Source organism: Mobula birostris, chromosome 18 (genome assembly GCF_030028105.1).
Source record: "Mobula birostris isolate sMobBir1 chromosome 18, sMobBir1.hap1, whole genome shotgun sequence".
Taxonomy (NCBI): domain Eukaryota; kingdom Metazoa; phylum Chordata; class Chondrichthyes; order Myliobatiformes; family Myliobatidae; genus Mobula; species Mobula birostris.
The window spans coordinates 16,836,567-16,860,546 of NC_092387.1; the positions used below are offsets into that span (position 1 = coordinate 16,836,567).

The following is a 23,980-nucleotide window of genomic DNA, read 5'->3' on the forward strand; positions in this document are numbered from 1 at the left end:
TCTTGCTTAAAATATTAAAGAAATGTGTCATCTAACTTTATCCCTTTTGGAAATCAGTTCATCTTTTACTCGCTTATCTATTCACAATAACAGAAATTCTGACCAGGGGTGCCCAAACTTTTGCATGCCACTGTACATGTTTAGGTGTGTATGATTTTGAGTGTTCAGTTTTAGCATGTGGGTGTGTGCGTTGATAGGTATGTGTCTGTATGTCTGTGTGAATGTGACCTTTGGAGGTTGTCCAAAGGAGATCCTGACAGAAATGAGGACATGAGTGAGCACACACGCACACAGTTAGCAACTAATTGTCTTGTGCAGATTACCTGAGCTTTTCAGCAGATATCCCCAACACATCTGCCTCTGTAACATCGTTCACCACCCAGCTTCAGTTTAGTTTCCAGAGGAAATTTCCTGCAGATCTTTGTCCCTCTAGACACTCCTGTTGCCCTGATCTGCATCGACCCTCCCAGCTCCTCACCACCATCCCAAGCTCACAAAAACCTCTTCTTCCCATATTCCAGCAGGAAAGGATGTCATGGGGTGTTTCTATGACAAACATTAATGAAGGTAGAACGCAGCACTGAGGAAAATCACAGGAACACCATTGTAACATTTATTAATCTAAATAACGAGAATAACAGGCAAGTATTTCTGATCAGCAAGAGTGAAGCCCAGTGTGCACGAGGCCCAAATAGCGAGTGTTCCCGGGAGAGCCCACACCCTGTTCACAGGTCAGAATCTAAGCATCAGAAATGCACTCGGTACACCAAAACTCTCCCAATGACCGTGATCTACGATCAATTCTATCACCTTATAACCCTAGCGTGAAGGGTCCACCTTCTCCTCTGTTCAGTACACACAATTCAATACTACTAAATCATTCCACAGTATCCTGCCTGTTCCCATATCCACCTGCTGCCCATGCCCAACAGAATAACATGTCCAACCACTGCTCATTGCACTTTAAAGCAAACTTCTTCTTTCAGCTTTCTTACTTTTCCAAGATACCCAGCGAACATCCACCCACAGCTACTGGTCTCTCTCCTGCTCTCCCGCCATCAATGGCCCTCCCTTCGTCCCCCCCGGCTCTTGTTCCTTTCTTCCGCTGTGGCCTCCTCCCTCCATCTACTCCACTTGTGGCCCTCCCACCACTCTCAATGATGACGCCTACTCATGTCACCCTTTTGATCACCTTCCGATCATTATGTTTGGGGATGGCCCTCCTTCCAATGACTGCGTTCCCTCCAGCAACCACCCTCACTCCCGGCAATCTCCTTCCCTCCACTGTCTGTGCTCCCTCCAACAAATGCTCTCTGTCCCACTCTCTCCACTGGACACCCTTCTTCCAGAAACCACTTCCCTCCACTGACCACCCTCCCTCCAGCAACTGCTCTCCCTCTGCTTCCTGTGACTGTGTTTTCTCCATTGCTGTGAATCTGTCTCCATAGCAGGAGTAGGTGCTGTCTTCTTGCATTACTGAACACAGAAGGGACCCACACTTTTAATTATCGTAATGCCCACATAAAATCCAAAGTTGAGTCATTTCCAATGTAAACAGCTGCTAAAGCTTCTTCGAGATGTGGAGAGCACAGAAACAATTGGCACCTGCTGAGTAAGGGTGTGGAACAAAGCGAGGAGGCAGGGCAGTGACTGGCCAAGGTCAATGGAACAATTTGTTTAGTGGGTGGGGGGCCAAGAACTCCCATCGTTCCAGTGACAAGGGCGCTGTAGACACTGAGTTCCAGTCCGCTGTGGTCTCTTCTGCTGCTTCAGAAGGTCCAGTCTTCCATCACTCGGCGCATGGGGTTCCCAGCTGCCCTGTCAACAACTAGCCCTGATGTCCAATTCACAAATGATTAGAAGCAAATAAAGCTCTTGCTTGTGAATGCTGGGTGCCCTAGCCCCAGGACAGTAGGAGTGAGGTACTTTAACCTTTGGAATGGACAGATAACACACTGAACTTTATTTAACAAATAAATTAAAAAATAGGCTTCTTATTGGGTTTTGTGCAAGTGTTCTGAAATTGAAACCTTTGTGTTGTGGTAATATCAGAGTGCACTGGAGACATCAGCAGCTCACGGTTTGTAATTGGCCTCTTTCAGTTCCAGTCCCATCCAGTGAGTACAGGAAAGAGTAGAGTCTCTGGGCTGTCCGGTCCAGCGCTGAGCCAGTGTGAGCCAACAGCTTCAACAAAACCTTAGGGACCTACCTTACCTGGAACATAACAAACATGAAGGTGAGTGGGTTGCACAGTGCTTCACGAGTTCGAAAAGGGTAGTCCTAACAGCTCTTTTGATGTTAATTGAAGATTTTGACAGAGGATTTAAACATTTACACCAAATCAGACCCTACTTCCTATCTCACTGCAGACAGCAGCTGCTTGCCTCTGCATGAAACAGCACCCAGAAGAATGTTATCGAATTCCCCCCGAGAGCCCACGTTTATAATGGCAGATGGCCTTCAACCCAAATAAGTGTGAGGTGGTTCATTTTGGTAGGTCAAATATGATGGCAGAATATGGCATTAATGGCAAGACTCTTGGCAGTGTGAAGGATCAGAGGGATCTTGGGGTCCAAGTCCACAGGACACTCAAAGCTGCTACGCAGGTTGACTCTGTGGTTAAGAAGACATACGGTGCACTGGCCTTCATCAATCGTGGATCGAGTTTAAGAGCAGAGAGGTAATGTTGCAGCTATATAGGACCCTGGTCAGACCCCACTTGGAGTACTGTGCTCAGTTCTGGTTGCCTTACTACAGGAAGGATGTGGAAACCATAGAAAGGGTGCAGAGGAGATTTACAAGGATGTTGCCTGGATTGAGGAGCATGCCTTATGAGAATAGGTTGAGTGAACTCGACCTTTTCTCCTTGGAGTGGCAGAGGATGAGAGGTGACCTGATAGAGGTATACAAGATAATGTGAGGCATTGATCGTGTGGACAGTCAGAGGCTGGATACCGAGGGCTGAAATGGCTAGCACGAGACGGCACAGTTTTAAGGTGCTTGGAAGTAGGTACAGAGGAGGTGTCGGGTAAGTTGTGTTGTGTTTTTTTTATTAACGCAGAGAGTGGTGAGTGCATGAAATGGGCTGCTGGCAGCGGTGATGGGGGTGGAAACAATAGGGTGCTTTAAGAGGCTCCTGGGTAGGTACATGGAGCTTAGAAAAATAGAGGGCTATGGGTAAAGCCCAGGTAGTTGTAAGGCAAGGACATGTTCGGCACAGCTTTGTGGGCCGAAGGGCCTGTATTGTGCTATAGGTTTTCTATGTTTCTATAACACCCTTAATGGAGCCTGCAGAACTCTTTCATTATCACTTCAGCATAAAGCGGGTCAGCTATTGGGGTAAGTCGGGGCCGGCTGTCTTATCAACCCACACTTCCCCCTCAAAGAATGTCGAACTGTTTTCTCACTACTGATATCAGTATCCCAACTAGACAGGCAGATACCACTGAGACACAAAGTGAGTGCCAATGAAATTAATGACGTACCCTGACCCCTCCGTTCCCCTCACCCCAAGCTTTCCCCACATGCAGGAGTTACCCTGATCCCATTACATTTAGAAATATTAAATCTGATCGGAAGAAGTGCCAGCAAACATCATCAACTACTTTGGTGAACTGCCTTCACCGTGGTTATTTTACTTTACTTAAGAGATACAGCACAGAATAGGCCCTTCAAGCCACACTGGCCAAAAATCCCCAACAGCGCTGATTTAACCCTAACCTAATCACAGGACAATTCACAATGACTAATTAACCTACTAACAGGTGTCTCTTTGGACTGTTGGGGGAAACCGGAGCACACGTCCCACAAGGAGAACGTACAGGCTCCTTACAGGGGTAGCTGGGATTGCACTCTGAGCTCTGACGCTCCCAGCTGTAATACCATTGCGCGAGCCGCTACACTACTGTGGTGCCTCATGGCTGATGGAGAAGTGTCAATGGAAAAAGACTCAGGACCTTTTTGGACTTTGGGAAGTTCCAGAGGATTTAACCCTTCTACACCCTGGCCAACGGAAGTGGGGTGGGGGTGGGGGGGGAACAGGGAGATGAACCTGGTAACTAGAGGCCCAATATCAACAATGGGAAAACAGAGACTGAGGGGGAAGTATGGGTCGATAACAGACACCTAGCCCTGATTACGTCCAATAACCTGAACCACATTTTGATGAAGTGAAGTGACGATGAGAGAACCCTACAGACTCTACCATAAAGGTTTTACGTAGAGGCTTCTCAGGAGAACTTGGTAACTTATCATGGACTCTTGGACAATGGAAGCACATTATACAGCTGGTAACTTTGGTATGCAATTTCATGAGGCAATTGGATTATCTTCAGACTATAGTGACATGTGTGGTAGGGACCTTCTTCACCCAGAGAGAACAGTGAGTATGTGGAACACACACCAGAGGAAGTGGCAGAAGCAGAGCTGCTGAGAGCATTTATTAAGTGTCAAGCTAAGCACATAAATCACCCAGGTAGAGAAGGGGCCAAGAAGTGGAAGGTGTGATCAATATGGACAAGTGCCCACTGCTTGTGATGTATGGGGCCAAAGTGCCTGTTTCCAGTCTGTGTAACTCTGAGTCCACAGTGGGACCAGAGTGTTTCCAATAATATATAAATGATCTGGCTACAGGGGGTGAAATATATGCTATCAATGTGATAATACAGTGAGGCGGACGGCAGAGAATCTACCATGAGATTTGGGCAGCAGCTGGCAGACGCAGTTCAGGTTGGACAAGGGTCAAATTTTAGTAGGAACAGTTTGAAGGTTGGTATCAGTAACCAGTTTGAGGTGGGTGAATACTCTGTGAAAGTCAGTGTGCAAGTGGACGACGTGGTTAAGAAACCACTTGCGGCACAACTTTGTAAATAGAGGGATTAAATATATATGCAGTATCTATCCACAGATGCTGCCTGACCTGCTGAGCTTTTCTAGCCATACGTGTGCTGCTGTTAAGACTCTAAGCAACAAGCTTCAAGCTGGGAATTTTGGTATGAACAGGAATATTTACTGTTAATCTCAGAACTGGTCAGCACCACTGCCCTCAGCACCTAGGATATGACCTTTGCTCATTATTACCAATGGAGAAGAGGTACAGGAGCCTGAAAACCCACAATCTATGTTTTAGGAACAGATTCTTCCCCATCCACCATCAGATTTCTGAACAGTTTTCATGACAACTACCCTTCTGTTCCTCTTCTGCACTATTTCTTTTGTTTTATTTTTATTTCCTGTACAGTACTGCTGCTACAAAACAACAAATTTCACGTCACTGATAATAAACCTGATTTGAGATACTGAGAGCAGATACATTTCCGATAAGTCACTACAGTGTGTATCTCTGTTTCTCCGACACCCACAATGGTCCATCTGAAAACACTTTGCAGCAGATGTTTACAGGAAATTCAGAAATGGCCAAAGTTGCTGGGTGATATACAAGCAGGAAATAGACATTAAGGGGGCTTCTTGTCTTACCCTGTGTGTGAACAGGATGTCAGGAGGCTTTATTGGGCAACAGGCTTCAACTCTACCCCAATGTTTGAGCTGCAAAGCAGAGCAAGATCGCTCTGCTTCCAAACCCACCCTGATAAGTTACCACAGAGCAAAATGTCCCTGTTCTGGTGCATGGAGATTGAATGGTTAAATTTGTCCAGATCCAGGCTACCAGCTTACCTCTTGTGGGTGGGTGACTGGGAGGCTGTGTCCAGGAGTCCCAACTGTTGTTCCAGTGAGAACACTCTGTATGTCATGTAAATGGAGGATGCCAAGAGAAAAATGACGCTGGAAAAATATAAACAATGTCAGTCCACACATTGGAAAACAAATGAACCTGCAAAACAGAAGTCATTCTTCCCTCAACAACAGGTAACTCTTTCATAATGCTGCCGCAAGATGTGAAAGATATGAGTGTTTTTAATGCAAATGGTTCACAGCTGAAAAACCACAGGATGTTCTACCTATGGTGCATGATGTTTACACAGGAGGCTGTGTAAACATCGTGCTCCGTAGACTAAGATCACAGGAGCTTAATAAGGCCATTCAGTGTATGGAAGCTTCAGAACTAAGAGACACAAGAGGCTGGAGATGTTGAAATCTGGAGCAACAGAAAACCTGCTGGAGGAACTCAGCGGGTTGAACAGCATCCGTGGGAGGAAAGGAATTGTCAGTGTTTGACCTGCCAAGTTCCTCTAGTGGATTGTTTGTAGCTTCAAAATTATCCCCGTTACTGGCAGTGTAACTAACATGAACATAACTGGCTGCATCAGCGTCTGGTAAGTGTAGGGAGGCTACTACACAGGATCAAAGTAAGCTGCAGAGAGTTGTAGAATCAGTCAGCTCCATCATGGGCATTTGCTTCTGTAGTATCCAGGACATCTTCAAGGAGCCACATCCATCATCAAGGACCAAGGATGTGGCCTCATCTTATTGGTATCATCAGCAAGGACGTACAGGAGCTTGAAGGCACACACTCAGCGATACAGGACAGCTTCTTCCGCTCTGCCATCTGATTTCTGAATGGACATTGAATCCATGAACACTACCTCACTAATTCTTTAAAATGTCTATTTTTTCACTATATTAACATGTATTGCATTGTACTGCTGCCGTAAACTTAACAAATTTCACAAGTTATGCTGGTGATATTAAACCTGATTTTGAGGATGATTTAATCACACTTTAATTACAGCATCAATTCAACACCAGGTTTTAAATACTGAAGGCTGCTTGTTATAATGGAGTTCATTGGTCAGATTTTAGGCAATATGAAAAAAAAAAACAATCTTCATTTGCTTCCTGGAGCACCTCTATTCAGAAGTGTGTAGGTGCTCCTGGAGGGCAAGTGACTTGTCTAGGAGGTGACAAAGTTTGGAGTCCTGACGATCACAATCTACCTTGGAAGACAGTACCACATTCCCACTCCTTTCACCCCACGTGATATGTGAGACACTATTCAATACTCACATGACAATTAATATCCTGAGTATTCGATATTCTACTTGGCTGATTCCTTTGACTGAATCTAATTCAAGTATTTTTTCTTTCTTCACCAGTCTTTCTGAAAGACGGAAGCATACAGAATATGGAATGAGAGGCAACAGGGCACACACTTGTACATTTACTTAATAAAGGTACACATCCCACTGTCTTACCATCATTCTGCTTTCCTTTACCCTCCATCCACCGCTGCAGCCAAATACACTAACTGCAGATCTACTCCCTGATCTATAGTGGCCGAATACTCCGGCTTCAGATACAGCCACATCTGGGTTGCAAACATTCTCATTCTGTGTTCAGCTCCGAGGGTCTTCTGTCTCTGAAAGGCAACTCCCCACGTCCCCACTACCTCCGTCCCAACTGCACAACCTGCAGCTTCCCTTGCCTGCTCGCTCTTCCTAAAGCTTTTGCCTGAGCATGCTTTCAGCTGGAGGAACTCAGCAGGGCATGCAGCCTCTATGGGAAAAAAAAAGCACAGTCGACACTTAGGGCCAAAACCCTTCGGCAGGACAAAAGAAAGCTGAGAAGTAGATTTAAGAGGTGGAGGAGGGAAGAGAGAAACACCAGGTGATAGGTGAAACCTGGAGGAGGAGGAAGGATGAAGTAAAGAGCTGGGAAGTTGATTGATGAAAGTGACAGAAGGCCATGGAAGGATGAAAAGGGGGAAGGGGCACCAGAGGGAGGCAATGGGTAGGCAAGAGATAAGGTGAGGGAGGAGAGGGGAAAAAAAAGGATGGGGAATGGTGAAGGGGGGGGTTGGGGTGCATTACTGGGAGTTTGAAAAATGATGTTCATGCATCAGGTTGGAGGTTACCCAAACGGAATACGAGACGATGTTCCTTCAACCCAAGTGTGGCCTCATCACAGCCGTGGAGGTGGCCATGGGTGGACATATTGGAATGGGAATAGGAAGTAGAATTAGAGTGGGTGGTCAATGGGAGATCCCGCTTGTTCTGGTGGACGGAGCGTAAGTGCCCCGCAAAGTGGTCTTCCAAACTATGTCGGGTTTCACTGATATCCATCAATGGCCTCCTCCTCTGTCGTGGTGAGGCCACACTTAGGTTGGAGGAACAACACCTTATATTCCATTTGGGTAGCCTCCAGCCTGATGGCATGAACATCGATTTCTCAAACTTCAGGTAATGCCCCCCACCCTCCCCCCTTCACCATTTCCCATCCCATTTTCCCTCTCTCACCTTTATCTCCCCGCCTGCCTATCGACCACCTCTGGTGCTCCTCCTGCCTTTTTCTTCCTTCCATGACCTTCTGTCTCTTTCATCAGTCAACTTCTCAGCTCTTTGCTTCATCCCTCCCCCTCCAGGTTTCACCTATTAGCTTGTGTTTCTCTCTCCTCTCACCCAACCTTTTAAATCCACTCCTCAGCTCTTTTCTCCAGTCCTGCGAAGGATTTCGGCCGAAACACTCACTGTACTCCCCCGCCCCCCCATAGATGCTGCCTGGCCTGCTGAGCTCCCCCAGCATTTCGTGTGTGTTGCTCGGATTTCCAGCATCTGCAGATTCTCTCTTGTCTGTGTATGCTTTGCTTGTTTCCCACTTTAACCTGCTGCCGATCATTGTTGGTATTTTTAAGGCCCTTCTAGAAATGTAACTTACAGAGTCACAGTTATACAGCAAAGAAACAGGCCCTTCTGTCCAACTTGACTATGTTGGGCAAGCCATCTACCTCAGCTCCTCCCATTTGCTTGTTTTTGGGTCATTTCCCTCAAAACCGTTCCTAACCAGATACCTGTCGAAAATTATTTTAAGCAGTGAAATGATACACACTTCATATACATACCACCCTTTATGCAAATGTAAGTTTAAACCTTTCCCCTCTCACAAACCTGTGCCCTCTAGTTTCAGGCTCCCCTACCCTAGGAAGAAGACTGACCTCATCAGTGTGCTTCATGATTTTATAAACTTCTTTAAGGTCTCTCCTCATCTTCCCCCACTTCAGCGAAAAAAAAAAAGTCCTAGGCTCTCAGTCCCTCTTTGCAATTCAAGCCCTCCAGCCTCTCTAACATCTCTTACTGCATCTTCTCCAGCTTAGTGACATTCCCGGGCGATCAAAACCAAGCAATACACCAAGTGTGGTCTCACTTCACTTCTGCTAATCCCATATTTTGCTGAGTCCATTTCCAGGTGAGGACAACCTTGCACACCTTCCCAAACTAACTCTCAGCTTGGAAGCAGGCAGCAAGTTGAATCTACCCCAAATCAAATTTATTCTCATAAACATACCCCCCCACATTTTACTCCTCACACAATCTGGAGAATGATTAAGCTACTTTCTTTGGGTTGTGGGAGAAAACACATCCTACATAGAGCGGATGCTACCAACTGTGGGAATGTCTAGGACCAGAGGGCATGGTCTCAGAACACAAGGATGTCCCTTTAGAACAGAGACAAGGAGGAATTTCTTCAGCCAGAAGACAGTGAATCTGTGGAATTCATTACCACAGATGGCTATGGAGGCCAACACACTGGGTATGCTCAAAGCAGAGATTAATTGGTTCTTGATTAGTAAAGGCATCAAAAGTTACAGGGAGAAGACAGAAGAATGGGTTCGATGGGAAAATAGATCAGCCATGTTAGAATGGCAGAGCAGACTTGATGGACCAAATGGCCAAATTCTGCTCCTTTGTCTTATGGAAACAGGAGCATCTGAGGAGGGAAACTCCACACAGAGAGCACCCGAGATCAGGATCGAACCAGTATCACTGGATCTGTGAGGCAGTGGCTCTACCAGCTGCACTCTCCTGTGTGGTCTCTGCTGACACACACTGGTCCCTCACTGCATACCCGTAAATGCCGGTTATATGCTGACAAGGTGTAACCCAGACTCTGTACTAACCTCTGAAGGTCTGACTGTTGCAGCTGGAGCTCTCCACCTCTGGAGTACTCAGGCTGCTGGTGGAGTTTCCCAGCAGCGACTGGTGTTCTGTTTCAGGCTGTGAGGATGAGGAGCCATTAGATAGTTTTCTTTTCCACTCCAAATGTAACCTATAGCCTTCCTGAGAAACAGCACAGAAAGTAATCTCACCCAATAATAGCGCCACGGACTGTGAGCAATGACACCATGGCTAATGACAACACTGACAATAGACAAGTGCAACTCCACTGCCCGCCTTGGGCTTTCTACCTATTACCTCACAAAGGTGAGACTAATTTATAAAGAAGAGGGAAGATGCTGGGTGTACTTAACGGCTCAGGCAGCATCTGAAGAGAGACGCAGAGTTAACATTTCAAGTCAATGACCAATTAGGAAGGTGTTGTACTGGAGCTGCTGGCCAATCAGATGAGGGATAGTGTCATGCGCCCAAAACCTGGCAAGTTTAATATAGTTCTGCTATTTAAGTGCACAATAAATAGCAGAATAGCAAGTGTTGTGGAAGTACAGAGGGAGAACATGTCAGCAGATCCTCTAAAGTAATACAGAGGTTAGTTTGATGCTGACCTCTGGGGGGCTGGCAGGGTGCACATTCTCCCTGTGTCCATGTGGACTTCTGCTGGGAGCTCATTTCCTCCCACATCCCATGGATGGACAGTTCATTAGGTTAATTAACTGCTGTAAATTGTTGCTAGTGTTGGTGGATGGTGGTGGTGGGGGTGGAAATCAGGGAGGGGAAACTGATGGGAAGGAGAGAGTTGATAAGTGAGTGCAAGAATGGGATTAACAGGATTGTTCTGTGAACCAGCATAGACTTGATGGGCCAAGCGGCCTCCTTCCACGAGAAGAAAAGCTTAGCCACGGCTTGACTGGTCTGGTCACCACATTACAGGAAAGATGTGGAAGCTGTTCTTGAGGCTGGTAGGACAGGCTTTCATGCTTGTTTTATCTTCTGCCCAAAGGAAGAGGGGAGGGGAGAACAGAGTATGTCCGAGGTGGATGGGATCTTTGCTTACATTGGTTGCTTTACTGAGGCAGTGAAAAATGCAGACAGAGTCCATGGAGGGAAGGATGGTTTCCGTGATATGCTGAGCTGTTTCCATGCCTATATAGTTTCTTGTAGTCTCGTGCTGAGCAGTTCCCCTACCAAGCCATTATGCATCTAGATGGGATACTTTCTATGGTGCATCGATAAAAATTGGTAAGGGTAGACAGGAAAATACCAAATGTTGTTAGCCTCCTGAAGTAGAGACATTGGTGAGCCTTCTTAATAAAAGACACCCTGCTCTGATTATAGCCAATAACATAACCAACTTTTTGATGAAGTGATAATGAATGAGACTTGCAAGTGCTGTAGGTGTTGTACATAGGGGCTCTCAGGAGAATTCAGTAATTATTCTGGCATATCCCATTTTGACCACCATTGTGTGGTTCCTCATCCAATACTTTTATGTGGTAACCTCAGGGTCAGCACTATTCCAGCATCAGGTTTCTTGGGACGAAGGAGAAAATTGCTCCAAAAATTAAGACAGGTTAAAAATCTAAACCCCCAGAAATCAACTCACCGAAGGATGGGAATCCAATGTGTCCGTGCCCAAGCCCACACTCAAGCTCTTCTTACTGTTATCCTGAAACAGAGAATGGCCAGTAAATGAGCTGCCAAGAGAATGAACGATTCTACCAGTGCAACACCAGAAAGGAGGCAATGCTACCTTCCAAAGTGGAACCAGTACCTCAGAACTCAGATAGTCACACACCTATGATATGAAATTGCACTTTACGGAACTTCTTACGTTTATAGTAATCAAAAGCACTTTGCCTCTGTGCTGTCCTGGTAGGGATGGGGATCAGATGAGTGACTCTCCTCTTGACACTGAGGGGTCTTTCCACCATTTATTAGTCAGAAGTGCGGTGGATTCTCTCCACATTCCTGATGAATGCAGCTTTAGCAACTTTCAAGAAGTTAGACAACATCCAGAACAAAGCAGCTGCAAGATTGGCACCCTGCCTGCCACCCTAAACATTCGCTTCCTCCACCACAAGCACACCACAGCTCCACTGTCCACCACCTTCTAAATGTACTGCAGTCAATCGTCCCGGCTACTCTAACAGCAGCTGCCAAACTTCCAATGTCTAACACCCAGTTTGAGGGCAGCAGTCACAGAAGACACCATCATCTGTAGATCCATAAGAACACCAGAAGTGGCAACAGCCGCAGGTCAACTGAACCCTTTACTCTGCCATCAAGATCATAGCTGATCTTTCCCCAGAAACACAAGAGATTCTACAGATCAACACACACAAAATGCTGGAGGAACTCAGCAGGCAAAGCAGTATCTATGGGGGAGAATAAAAAGAGTACAGTCAACACTTTGGGCCGAAACCCCTCATCCATGAGCCCTGATGAAGGATCTTGGTCTGAAATGTTAACTGTACTCTTTTCCATGGATGCTGCCTGACCTGCTGAGTTCCTCCAGTATTTTGCGTATTGCTTGGATTTTCAGCGTCTGCAGATCTTCTCTTGTTTACGACTTACAGATGCAGGAAATCTTAAGCATCTCTCTCTCTCTCTCTCTCTCTCTCTCTCTCTCTCTCTCAGAGCATGTCAGGTGGCATCTGTGGAGGGGAATAAACTCTTCATCAGCCTCAAACATTGTCTGCTTATTTCCTCAATTGATGCTGCCTGATTTGCCAAGTTCCTCCAGTATTTTGTGTTTATTGCTTTTATCTCAAAATTTGATTTCCTGCCCCATCCTCATTACCACTCAATTCACTTAAAATTCAGAAATCATAACATTAAAAAAAGTGTTCGTACAGGATAGGAAAGGATGTGGGCTTAAAGTGCGCAGATGGGATAAGCATCACAATTGGCAAGAATGAGGTGTGCTGTACGATTCTTTGGTCTTATTGTTCTGTGTTCTGAATGAACTCAGCACATTGCACAGCTGGAGAGGAAACAGAGGAGCCATCAGAACATTGCCTGGATTGGAAGACTTTGGTTATGGGGAGAGATTGGATAGGCTAGACTTGTTTTCCCTGGAGCAAAGGAGCCTGAGTGGTGACCTGATAGAGACACATGGAAAACATAGGCAGAATCTTTTATCCCATTCAAAGGATATCAAGAACAAAAAAGCATAGGTTTAGGATGAGTGTTGAGGAGCCCTGAGGGGAAAGTTTTTTTTAAAAAACCCAAAGTGGTTGATATCTCAGGTGTACACTGAGGTGGTGGTGGAATCAGGTACAATTATATTTCAGAGGAATTTAGATCGTCCAGGCAAGGCATAGAAGGGCCAGTATGTAACCTGGGTAAGTGAATATGGATTGACAGAGGTCAGCATGGAAGAGACGGGCTGAAGGGCCAATTTCTGCACTGTATGACTCTTTTAGACCATATGACTTACAAATTCCCATGTTCTCACGTGAAAAAAATTCTCATCTCACTCCTAAACAGTCTACCCATTAACTGAGCCTGTATCCCAGATCTAGGCAGCATGGCCAAGGGAATCCTCTTTGCAACCCATCCGTGAGCCTGTAAGAATTCTGTTAGCTTCACTGTATCCTCCTCACCTTCTGGTAGTGATTTAGAAAGAGAGTCTGACAGGAAGAATATTAAGTACCCACATTTGAAAACTTCTGAGAACATCTACAGGAATGACTAAGCTAAAGCCCTGATACAGGGTTTCAACCTTGAACATCCAGCCACTCCTCCTCCCTCTCCCTCGAAGATGCTGCTTGACCTGCTGAGTTCCTCCAGCAGACTGATGCACATTTAGACATTCCCTTTTTGGGGCTGAAATACTGAACAGTAACTTTTAATGCTCCAAGTCTAATCTAATCATAAATAGGCAAGTATCAGGCCTAATTTCTGTGGTGACTTCAAATGCATAGATGCAGCAACCTCTTTCAAGACAGCAGGAAGACTGAAAACATCCACAGGACTAACAGGGCAATGCAATCTATCTAGCAATTAGTGACCATTTGTAACGTGGGACATCCCTTATTGTAGGCTGCCAGATCATTTACACCTAGATTGTAAAGAATGGTGAAGCTTGCCAAATAGTTCTGACCTTTGCTCTTACCTCGAGTAGATCAATCCAGAAAGAGATTGGTTAATTCTTAAAGAACTTGCACTGATCATCAGAACTATGCAAACCTGTTATGCCAGTGAGATATTGGGCATATACCAGAGAGGTGTACTGCAATCGTGTAAAGACCAGGAGTCCTGTATGTTGTATATAAATATTTAAATATTCGCACAGCCACAGGTAGAGCAATCTGAGTGCTTGATGACATTGAGCAGGGGTCCCCAACCTTTTTTGCACTGCGGGCCGGTTTAATATTGACAATATTCTTGCATACCGGCCGACCCCAGGGGGGGGGGGGGGGTAGGGCTGCCAACGGACAAGAGTAGCAGTCAAATACGTTGTGTTTACCCCGAGAAAGACTACAATGACCATGAAGCCTTGCGCGGGCACCTGTGTGCGCATGCGTGTATGTGCTGATTTTTTTCTACAAATCGTTTTTGGCGATTCTGTTCGGGGGGGGTGGTGTTAATCACGACAGGAATATAGGTGATAGGTGGCTAATACACGCAATTTCGCTTCCAAAGGATTTATCTAACGAATTTAATATTAAACACAGCGCATATTTTCCTCGCATGAATACAGTGATAAGTCAATTATCAGGGGAGGACAGGGGAGCTTGAAGTAAGTGTTGAACGAACTTCCCGTACAAGTGGTTGAGGCAGGTTCGATACTATTATTTAAAGAAAAATTGGACAGGTATATGGGCAGGAAAGGAATGGAGGTTTATGGGCTGAGTGCAGGTCGTTGGGACTAGGTGAGAGTAGTGTTCGGCACGGACTAGAAGGGCAGAGATGGCCTATTTCCGTGCCGTAATTGTTATATGGTTATAAGTCACTTATAAGTCAATAGCATCATAACATTTTGAGTAACGTTTGGATATTAAACACACGGCACATATTTTCCGCATATGAACACATCAAATCATTGCAACACACCAATATCGCTGAATCAGTGGGAGCCCTGGGCTTGTTTCCCTGCAACAAGACGGTCCTATCGAGGGGTGATGGGAGACAGCGATACTCGAAGGGAATTCCTTATGTCCAGTCTATTCCGCAATTTAGTTTTCGTTGCATTCATTGCAGAGATATGTTGGAAATGGAAGCAACGTTTTCAGTGCTTTTGTGGCTATCTCAGGATATTTAGCCTTGACTTTGATCCAGAATGCCGGCAGAGACGTTATGTCAAACATACTTTTCAGCCCGCCATCATTTGCAAGCTCGAGGAGTTGATCTCCTTCCCACGCTGACATGGATGACGCGCAGGTAATGACATTGCGTGCGTAATGACCTCCGGTGCATAATAACCTCGCGTGCATAATGGCTCAACAGTGGGCGTGACAGGGAATGCGGAAAGGTTTCCTCGTGGCCCAGTAGCACATGCTTTGGTGGTTGGGGACCGCTGACATCGAGTACTAATGCTTGCAGGTCGACTGTCTCACTACTGAGGTAACCATTAAAAGATAAATCAATTCTTTAACATTGTGTTGATCATAACAGCAAAATGGAAGATAACACATAGGACCTGGAAACCTTTCTCACAATAAACTTGAAACCACAGAGGAATTTCAAATATTCCAAGTCAACACGTACATTGTATAGGAATAGCATGCTTATGATAATGAAATGCCTAAAGGCAGTTTATAGTAACAAGCTCAAATGCAATGTGGCAGATGAGCAAGTGTCTTAAAGGAGGGAAAAAAAGGGGGGGGGGGGCGGTGGGTTTGAGACATTTAGAGAGGAAACCCCAGAGCTTCAGGCTCAGCTGCTGAAGGCAAAGCCATTAATAAAGTGAGAATAGAGAAGAAAGCTTGTATTTATAGTGTAACATTCTAGAGAATTTCAGTTATGAGATGAGCATAGTTCATCTATAGTACCTGTAGAGCACTTCGTGTCTTGTACAAGACAGACACAAGAAAAGCAATTTTTTTTTTTTTTTTTTAAAACCACACCAATTCAACGTATGCCCAGTTGTAATTTTGTTTTGACTGTAGAGGTTGTCATTTTACACACAGCAAGACCCCACCATTAACATGACAACCACTGGCTGATCTGCGCTACAGGGAATAAATAATGGGTTGGATCCCAGGGAGTACACCCTACTCTTCAAAGCGGTGCTGTGGGATCTATGTGGCATGACTCTTACTGGAGAGTCGGTCACATTTCCCCAGTGCCAGCCCCCAGCTGTGTGTTCATAGATGTGGACTGGAACCAGAAGGTGGCTCCCCTCATTGACTAGTCACTTGCACATTAGGCAGAGACGGAGGGCGCGAACTGAACTGAGACCCTACCTGTAAGTGTGAGCAGACCTGCTTCAACACATCGTAGACACTGTCCCTCGAGATGAAGGAGACGAAGATGTACTGCAGGAAAGAGTAGAGAAGCTTATTAAACAGAGTACAAATCCTCAGTGCTTAACCCACATCACAGGAAACAGCTTCACCTCCATGGACTCTGTAGATACTTCTAACTGCATCAGCAAAGCAGCCAGCATAATCAAAGACCACACTCATCCTCGACATTCTCTCTGTTCCTTTCTCCTATCGGGCAGAAGATACAAAACATAAACACAAGAAATTCTTCAGATGCTGGAAATCAACAGTAATACATACAAAATGCTGGAGGAACTCAGCAGGTAAGCCAGCACACTGCATCTTGTGCTCCTAGCGCAGACTCCTCTACATCGGTGAGACTCGATGAAGATTAGGAAAAGTACCTTCACTTGTCGAGCACCTTCACTCCTGCAACAAGCAGGATTTCCCAATGCAACCATTTTAATTCCAATCCCCATTCCCATTCTGACATGTCAGTCCAGGTCTCCTCTACTGCCTCAATGAGGCCATTCTCAAGTTGGAGGAGCAACACCTCATATTCCAACTGGGTAGCCTCCAACCTTGTGGCGTAATTTCTTTAACTTACAGTAATTTTTCCCCTCCACCTTCATTCTCCTTCCATTCCCACTCCAGCTCCCCTCTTAGCTGTCACTTCTCCTACCTTGCCTATCACCTCCACACACCCCACCCCCCGTGTCCTCCTCATTCCCTTTCTCCCCTGGCCCACTCTCCTCTATTAGGTTCTTTCTTCTTCAGTGCTTTACCTTTTGCTTAGTAAAAGGTCACCATGGTCCACAAACTCAAGAGAGCATGCATAGTAGCTGAGAGAAGATTGAAGAAGACTGGGTCCACTGTAATGTTTAAGGAAAAACTAGACTCTCTTAACATTGATATATGCTCTGCAAGAAGAGTCGATTTTTCCAAGATTACTACAGGGAATAGCAGCAATACTGTTCTCAACTATAAACTAACTGTTTAACCCTGCTCCAGCCTATAATTGCTCAGTCAAACATTTGCCACAAAATGTCAGGAATTTTTAATTCAAAAAATTACTTCCATTAGGAAGAGTATAGCTACAGGTACCAGTAACTTCTAAAGATAATCTCTTAAAAAGAGCGCAATCTTGTTAAAATTTACAAATATTTCTGATTCAGAACTCTACAAGATTGTAACAAAGAATAAACCAGCTACTTGCTGTCTCAATCCTCTCCCTACCAAACTTTTAAAAGACTCTTAATAACGTTTTCACTTTCATTGGAAAATTATTGACACATCTCTTGAAACTAGAGTTTTTTTCCCAAGATGCCTTCAAAATTGCAGCTGTCAAACCCCTACTTAAAAAGCCAAACCTTGATATCAAGGTACCAGCTAAATACGGACCTATATCAAATCTTCCCTCAGTGGGCAAGATTTCTGAGGAAGTCATTTTCAGCCAACTCAACAACTTTCTGAATGAAAACAATATTCTAGAAAAGTTAGTCAGGTTTTAAAGCAAACCACAGCACTGAGACAGCCTTTACCAAAATTGTCAGTGACATTAGACTCAGCACTGATGACAACATTCTCAGTTCTAATTCCTCTAGATCCAAGTGCTCCTTCCACACAATTGGCTAGATTGTCCTAAATTACATTAGGAACTGGATTGGCCTCTCTGATAGTGCCCTTAAATGGTTTCATTCATATATCTTAGAGGGAAAATCTTTCATCTGTCTATAGACCAATTTTCTAACAAAGTACCTTTTGGCGTTGCTCGGGAAAGCTGTCTTGGTTTCCTACTCTTATCCTTATACATGCTCCCCTTCGGAGACATCATTAGAGAGCATAAACTTGATTTCCAGATGATACACAATTGCACACCTTGGTTAAGCCTAATGATGATCACACCCCATCTTCTCTGACTTCTGGTCTGGCTGCAATAAACAAATCAACGAGCAATAATTTCCTAAAGCTAAATGAAGATAAAAGTAAAATACTTTTGGTTGGCTCCAAAACCAAAAGAAATAAACTTACTAATAAACATGGAAATTTGGCTCCCCTTGTAAAATCAGATGGACCTTGTATACAAATTGTTGAAAGATGCAGTAAATTATTAGATACAGGCCCTCATTAGGAAAGGACTTGAGTACAAGAGTAAAGAAGTTACAGGCACAAGAGATAAGAGGTCCCAATAATTGATTGTTACTTTAATAATTAAGGGAATGAAGTTAATGCAGGAAAGCAGCATGGGGTAAGACAGCATTCACATTCTTATTGAATGGACATATGGGAGGTGCTGAATGATCTCTTCCTATTTTTACAAGGAACATTCCTCAGTTTCCTTGTCTGTCATGAACTGTCACTTTTCCCTTCATCCTTTTTTTTTTACGCTTCCAACCACTGTACCCTTCAAATAACAGACTATTGGTAATCAATGTTCCAAGGGTGTGCTCGATTCGCTGGACCTGTGGGTACATGCAAATGTTGAGGGAGTGATCTGTAGAACAATTAGTATCCTGGGATTCAAAAAACAGAGTAGAAAAGCAGACATTTATGATGAAATAAAAACTAATTCTCAGTAGGTCAGGCAGCATCTATGGAAAGAGAGACTAGGTGAATGTTTCATCAGAACCGACGGAGATAATCAAAACGAAATAACTTTTCTCTTTCTGAGAAAAGTCATACAGCATGGAATCAGGCCATTTAGTCCAACTGGTCCAAGTCAACCCAAACTTCTATTTAAGCTAGCCCCATTTCCTATGTTTGGCCCAAATAAATAAACTTTTCCTAGCCATGCACCTACCAAAAAGCCTTTGACATATTGTTAAAGTACCAGCTGCTGAGAGTTTCCTACATTTTCTGTTTTTGTTTCAGATTTCCAGCATCTGCAGATCTTTTGATCTAGGTGTATAATAATACACCAATCATATCTATATACTACTAAAACTCTCATGCTCTGTCTGTCTGTGACCTCCAGTTAGCGCAAATGGTGCATTACAGCAGCACTTTTTTTGGCTAAATCAAATTAAAATATGCTAACTTACAGAATGCAGGCAAAGTTCAGCGTTATATATTCGTATAAAATTGCTCATTCGCCAAAAATCAACAGGCTGGCTTTCAACCAAGAGCCAATCGGCCATAATGGAAATCGGGATGCGACAGCCCGACGCAGCATGGCCAGCCTCAGCAGCGACACCTACCGGAGCAAAAGGGCAGGACAGGGCAGCTCTATTTCGAGGGGTCACATTCTGCTAATCACCATCAGCATGTGCAGGATTGGGACAGATCTAACTGCCACCCATCAATAAGAGATAATTAAATCTTATTGTAATGACATACTTCGAGACACCCATAAAACCCTTTGCTGCAGTCAAAAGAAGCAGTGACCATATGACGTCCATTTAGGAGAGCACCAACCACATCATCAAGAATAATCAGCATCCTTTGGTGTTAGTGCTTTGTATCTTCTATCCAGCATTAGGGTAAAAAAAATGGTCAGCCTAATTATGCCGCGTGGAAAGGGAAGGGGGACATTACGGTCAAGAGATGACGCCAAACGTGGTCGGGTAGCGGCAAGGAGAGGGAGAGAACAAGAATCAGATGAGGCCAGGGCCACACGACTCCAGGATCAAAGAGTCAGGACAAAAAAAGATGAGAGAAGAAGAGACAGAGGAGGAGAGGTATGCACGTCTCCAGGATCAGAGACAAACAACAAACAGCAGAAGAGCTTAAGAGACAGGGGATGAAAGGGCTACATGTCTCCAGAATGACAAAAACAGGCACAGGAGGAGAGAAGAAGAGACAAAGGAGCTGAGAAATGCACATCTCCAGAATCAGAGACAAAGAACAAACAGCAGAAGAGGTGAAGAGATGGGGGATGAAAGGACTGCACGTCTCCAGAATGACAACAAGAGGCACGAGGGTGGCAGATAAACCAGAAATGATGCCATCAAAAGTGTACTTCATTAAACGAGGAGGAGCTATATTTGCTTTGCTACACGTCGCATCTTTAATAAACTATGGTTTTCTACTTCAGTTTCCAAAGCAAAGCGATACCAATAGCATTCAGGAAAATTTAATATTCATTCTGGTCACATCAGACTGCACTACCCTTCTCTCAAAGGGTGCCCAAATGGGTCACCCCGTTGTCTAGTCATAACTTAAGCACTAGTCACAATTCAGGCCATTTTATGAAGAATGTGCAGAACCGCCAAGGGAAAATGGGCCTGTGGGAATTGTGCTGCTAGATTAGGCCAAATTTCTTCCCACTGCACCTTTGCCAGTAGGAACCAGGGATTGGGCACATAGGGGGCAGGAGGTTTGAGGAAATCTTGCAGCCCACTTTCCTTATGATCTCTGCTACTAAAGGTGTGGTTCTCTGTCGGGCATTTCCTTCCCACCTAACACAGGCATGGTCTAGAGTCAATGTTTGGCCCCACCTTTTCATTTGAGCTTGTTCTGATCACAAGTCCATTGGGCAGAAGCCCTCCTGTCCGATGCTTCTTAACCAGTACGACCGAGGTAACCGAAGCCATGACCTGAAAGGGAAACAGCAACAGCTCATTCTTTTCTTCATCTGTCCTACGTTTCAGGTATGGTGTGGTGAACAAACAGGGAGATGGAACGGACAGATTGGAGCTTACTTGTGTCATGTAACAAGCCTCACACCAGATCTACTGAAGACATTTCAAGTGCCGGAGAATCATAAAATCATAAGATTTAGGAACAAATTAGGCCATTCAGCCCATTGAGTCATCTCCGCCATTTGATCATGGCTGATGAACTTTCCTTCTTAACCCCATTCTCTTGCTTTCTGCCTGTAACTTTTCACATGAATCCTAATCAAGAACCTATCAACCTCTTCTTCAAAGTGACCAAGTGACTTGGCCTCCACAGCCATCTGTAGCAATGTATGGTTTCACCAGCCTCGAGCTAAAGAATTTCCTCATCTCTGTTCTCAAGGGATGTCCCTCTATTTAGAGGCAGTGCCCTTTGGTCCTAGACTCTTCCAATAACGTAAACACCCTTTCTGTACCCTCTGTCGAGGCCTTTCAATAGTCAATGATCAGTTCCACACAGCACAGAAACAAGCCACCATGTACCTTTTGCCCACCTACACGAATCATAATTGCCCAAATTAGGATTGTATCCTTCTACGGAGACACAATTCTGCAGATCAGATGCAATCACCATATTTAAGAGGCAACAATCTGATGGAGGGACTCAGCAGGTCGAGCAGCATCCATGAGAGGAGAAGAACTGTTGACGTTCCAGGTCAAAGCAGGACCTGTCGATAATTCCTTTCTCTCCCATAGATGTTAATTGACCAGCTAAGTTCTTCCTGCAGATTGTGTTAACTGGTATCCTCTGTGCTTTGCCTATTTAAGTACCTGTCTAAATGCCTCTTATACATGGTGACTGTAACTGATCGCACAACTTTCTCTGGCAGCACGTCTCCACACATCAACCACAGGTGGTGAGGTGTAACACTGTGTGAAATTTTATACTGTCTGCCCGTGTTCCCAAACACCTTGGATTCACTCAAGTTGACTCCACACGATCATCGACAAATCACAGAGATCCCGAAAACATACTGTGTCGTTGAAAACTGGGTTAATGTGCAGCAGAGCAACTTCGCAATCAAGTGGACTGCACAATATTCAGGAATTCATCTTTGAATCCAAATGATTATGCCATAGTGGTCACTGAGTTCACCAAGATCTGTGCGTGCCTTTGAGAACCTAATAGACATACCTAACCCAGAAGCCACTGATGAACCAGGGAGTAGTCTGCTGTGAACCAGATCTGTATCATTCAAGACAGTGACCCAGAACTATACAAGTAGTTCAGGTACGATCTACAGAAAGCTTTTTTAAGAGCAAAAAAAAACAATTCCAATTGAAGTTAGGGACAGAATCGGATGCACACCAGTTCTGATGGGGTTTGCAGGCCATTACTTCCTGCAAGGCGAAACCTAACATCATGAATGGTTGTGATGCTTCACTCCCAGGTGAGCACAATGCTTTTTAATTTTTGCTTTGAAAGAGAGAATAAAATTAGACCAGTCTTAATCCATACAGCACCCGGAGACCCCGTGATCTTTTGTCTCGGAGGTTGACAGCAGAACATCTTTCAAGGGAGTGTGAACCCTTGCAAGGGTGCCAGATCCTGATGGTGTACCTGGTAGGGCACTGAAAACCTGTGTCAACCAACTGGTAGGAACGGTCAAGGACATCTTCAAGCTCTCCCTGCTGATGTCAAACGTTCTCATCTGCTTCAAAAAGGTGACAATCATACCACTGCCCAAGAAGAGCAAGGTGAGCAACTATCACCCAGTTGCATTCACATCTACTGTGATGAAGTGCTTAGAGAAGGTGGTCATGGCCAGAATCAACTCTTGCCTAAGCAAGGACCTGGACCCACTGCAAATGGCCTATCATCATAACAGTTCTACAGAGGATGCAATCCCACTGGCTCTCCACTCATCTTGGATCACCTGGACAATAGTAACACCTACATCAGGCTCTGCTGTTTAGCATTCAACATCATCATGCCCTCAGTTCTAATCAACAAGTTCCAAAGCCTGAGCCTCTGTACTTCCCTCTACAACCAGAACCTTGACTTCTTCATCAGGAGACCAGTCAGTGTGGATCAGAAATAACATATCCTCCTCACCGACAATCAACAATGGCATATTTCAAGGGTGCATGTTTAGCTCACTGCTCTACTCTGCCTATACCCATGACTGAGTGGCTAGACACAGCTCAAACACTATCTAGAAATTTGCTGATGATACTATTGCTTTCAGAATGTCAGATGAGGAAGACCACAGAAGTGAGATAGATCTGCTAGTTTAGTGGTGTTACAACAGCCTTGCACTCAATGTCAGTAAGCCAAGGAGTTGACTGTGGACCTCGGGAAGGGGAAGTCAGGAGAACACACATCAGTCCTCATCGAGGGATCAGCAGTGAAAAGGGTGAGCAGTTTCAAGTTCCTGGGAATCAACATTTCTGAAAACCTATCCTGGCCCCAATATATTGATGCAGCTACAAAGAAAGCACAATATTTCATTAGGAGTTCGAGGAGACTCGGTAGGTTACCAAAGACTCTCGCAAATCTCTACAGATGTACCATGGAGAACATTCTAACTGGTTGCATCACCGTGTGCTATGGAGGGGCCACTGCACAGGATTGGAAAAAGCTGCAGGAAGTTGCAAACTCAGCCAGCTCGAACATGGGCATTAACCTCCCCAGCATCGAGGACACCTTCGAAAGGTGATACCTCAAAAAGGGAAGCGTCCAGCATTAATGATGCCATTCAACTAGGACATGCCCACTTCTCATTACTATCATTCTGTAGGAGGTACAGGAGCCTGAAGATGCACACCCAATGTTTCAGAAACAGCTTCTTCCTCTCCACCAGATTTATGAGTGTGCAATGAACCGATGTACACTACCTCAGTATTTCTTTTTCTGTCTTTTTGCCCTACTTATTTAATTATATATATTTATTATTGTAATTTATAGTTTTTATTATGTATTGTAATGTACTGTTGTCTTTACATGATTCTCACAAACAGCATTGGAGTAGGCCCTGCAGCCCTATTTAATGTCAAAAAATAGAGTGTGATTTCTCATCCATGTATTTTAGTAAAGTACAAATCATTAAGAAAAATCACCATTCACTTTAGTAATCATTGAACT

At 44.6% G+C, this 23,980-nt stretch overlaps 1 protein-coding gene across 4 annotated transcripts in view; it reads right to left on the minus strand.

The window, feature by feature from the left end:
- Nucleotides 1–590: 590 nt before the first annotated feature.
- The window catches only part of gramd2aa (GRAM domain containing 2Aa), a 50,794-nt gene continuing 27,404 nt past the window's right edge, over nucleotides 591–23,980 (minus strand). For 2 of the 4 annotated variants that reach the window (XM_072282271.1, XM_072282272.1), the window contains exons 7-13: nucleotides 20,716–20,814; nucleotides 16,259–16,330; nucleotides 11,452–11,514; nucleotides 9,851–10,010; nucleotides 6,964–7,057; nucleotides 5,674–5,781; nucleotides 591–2,214 (exon numbers count right to left, since the gene is read on the minus strand). In XM_072282271.1, the coding sequence (XP_072138372.1) occupies nucleotides 2,211–2,214; nucleotides 5,674–5,781; nucleotides 6,964–7,057; nucleotides 9,851–10,010; nucleotides 11,452–11,514; nucleotides 16,259–16,330; nucleotides 20,716–20,814 (600 nt within the window). In that variant the 3' untranslated portion in view covers nucleotides 591–2,210. Of the gene's footprint in view, nucleotides 2,215–5,669; nucleotides 5,782–6,963; nucleotides 7,058–9,850; nucleotides 10,011–11,451; nucleotides 11,515–16,258; nucleotides 16,331–20,715; nucleotides 20,815–23,980 lie in introns of those variants that run through there. The other 2 variants (XM_072282274.1, XM_072282273.1) reach the window with 2 other exon arrangements.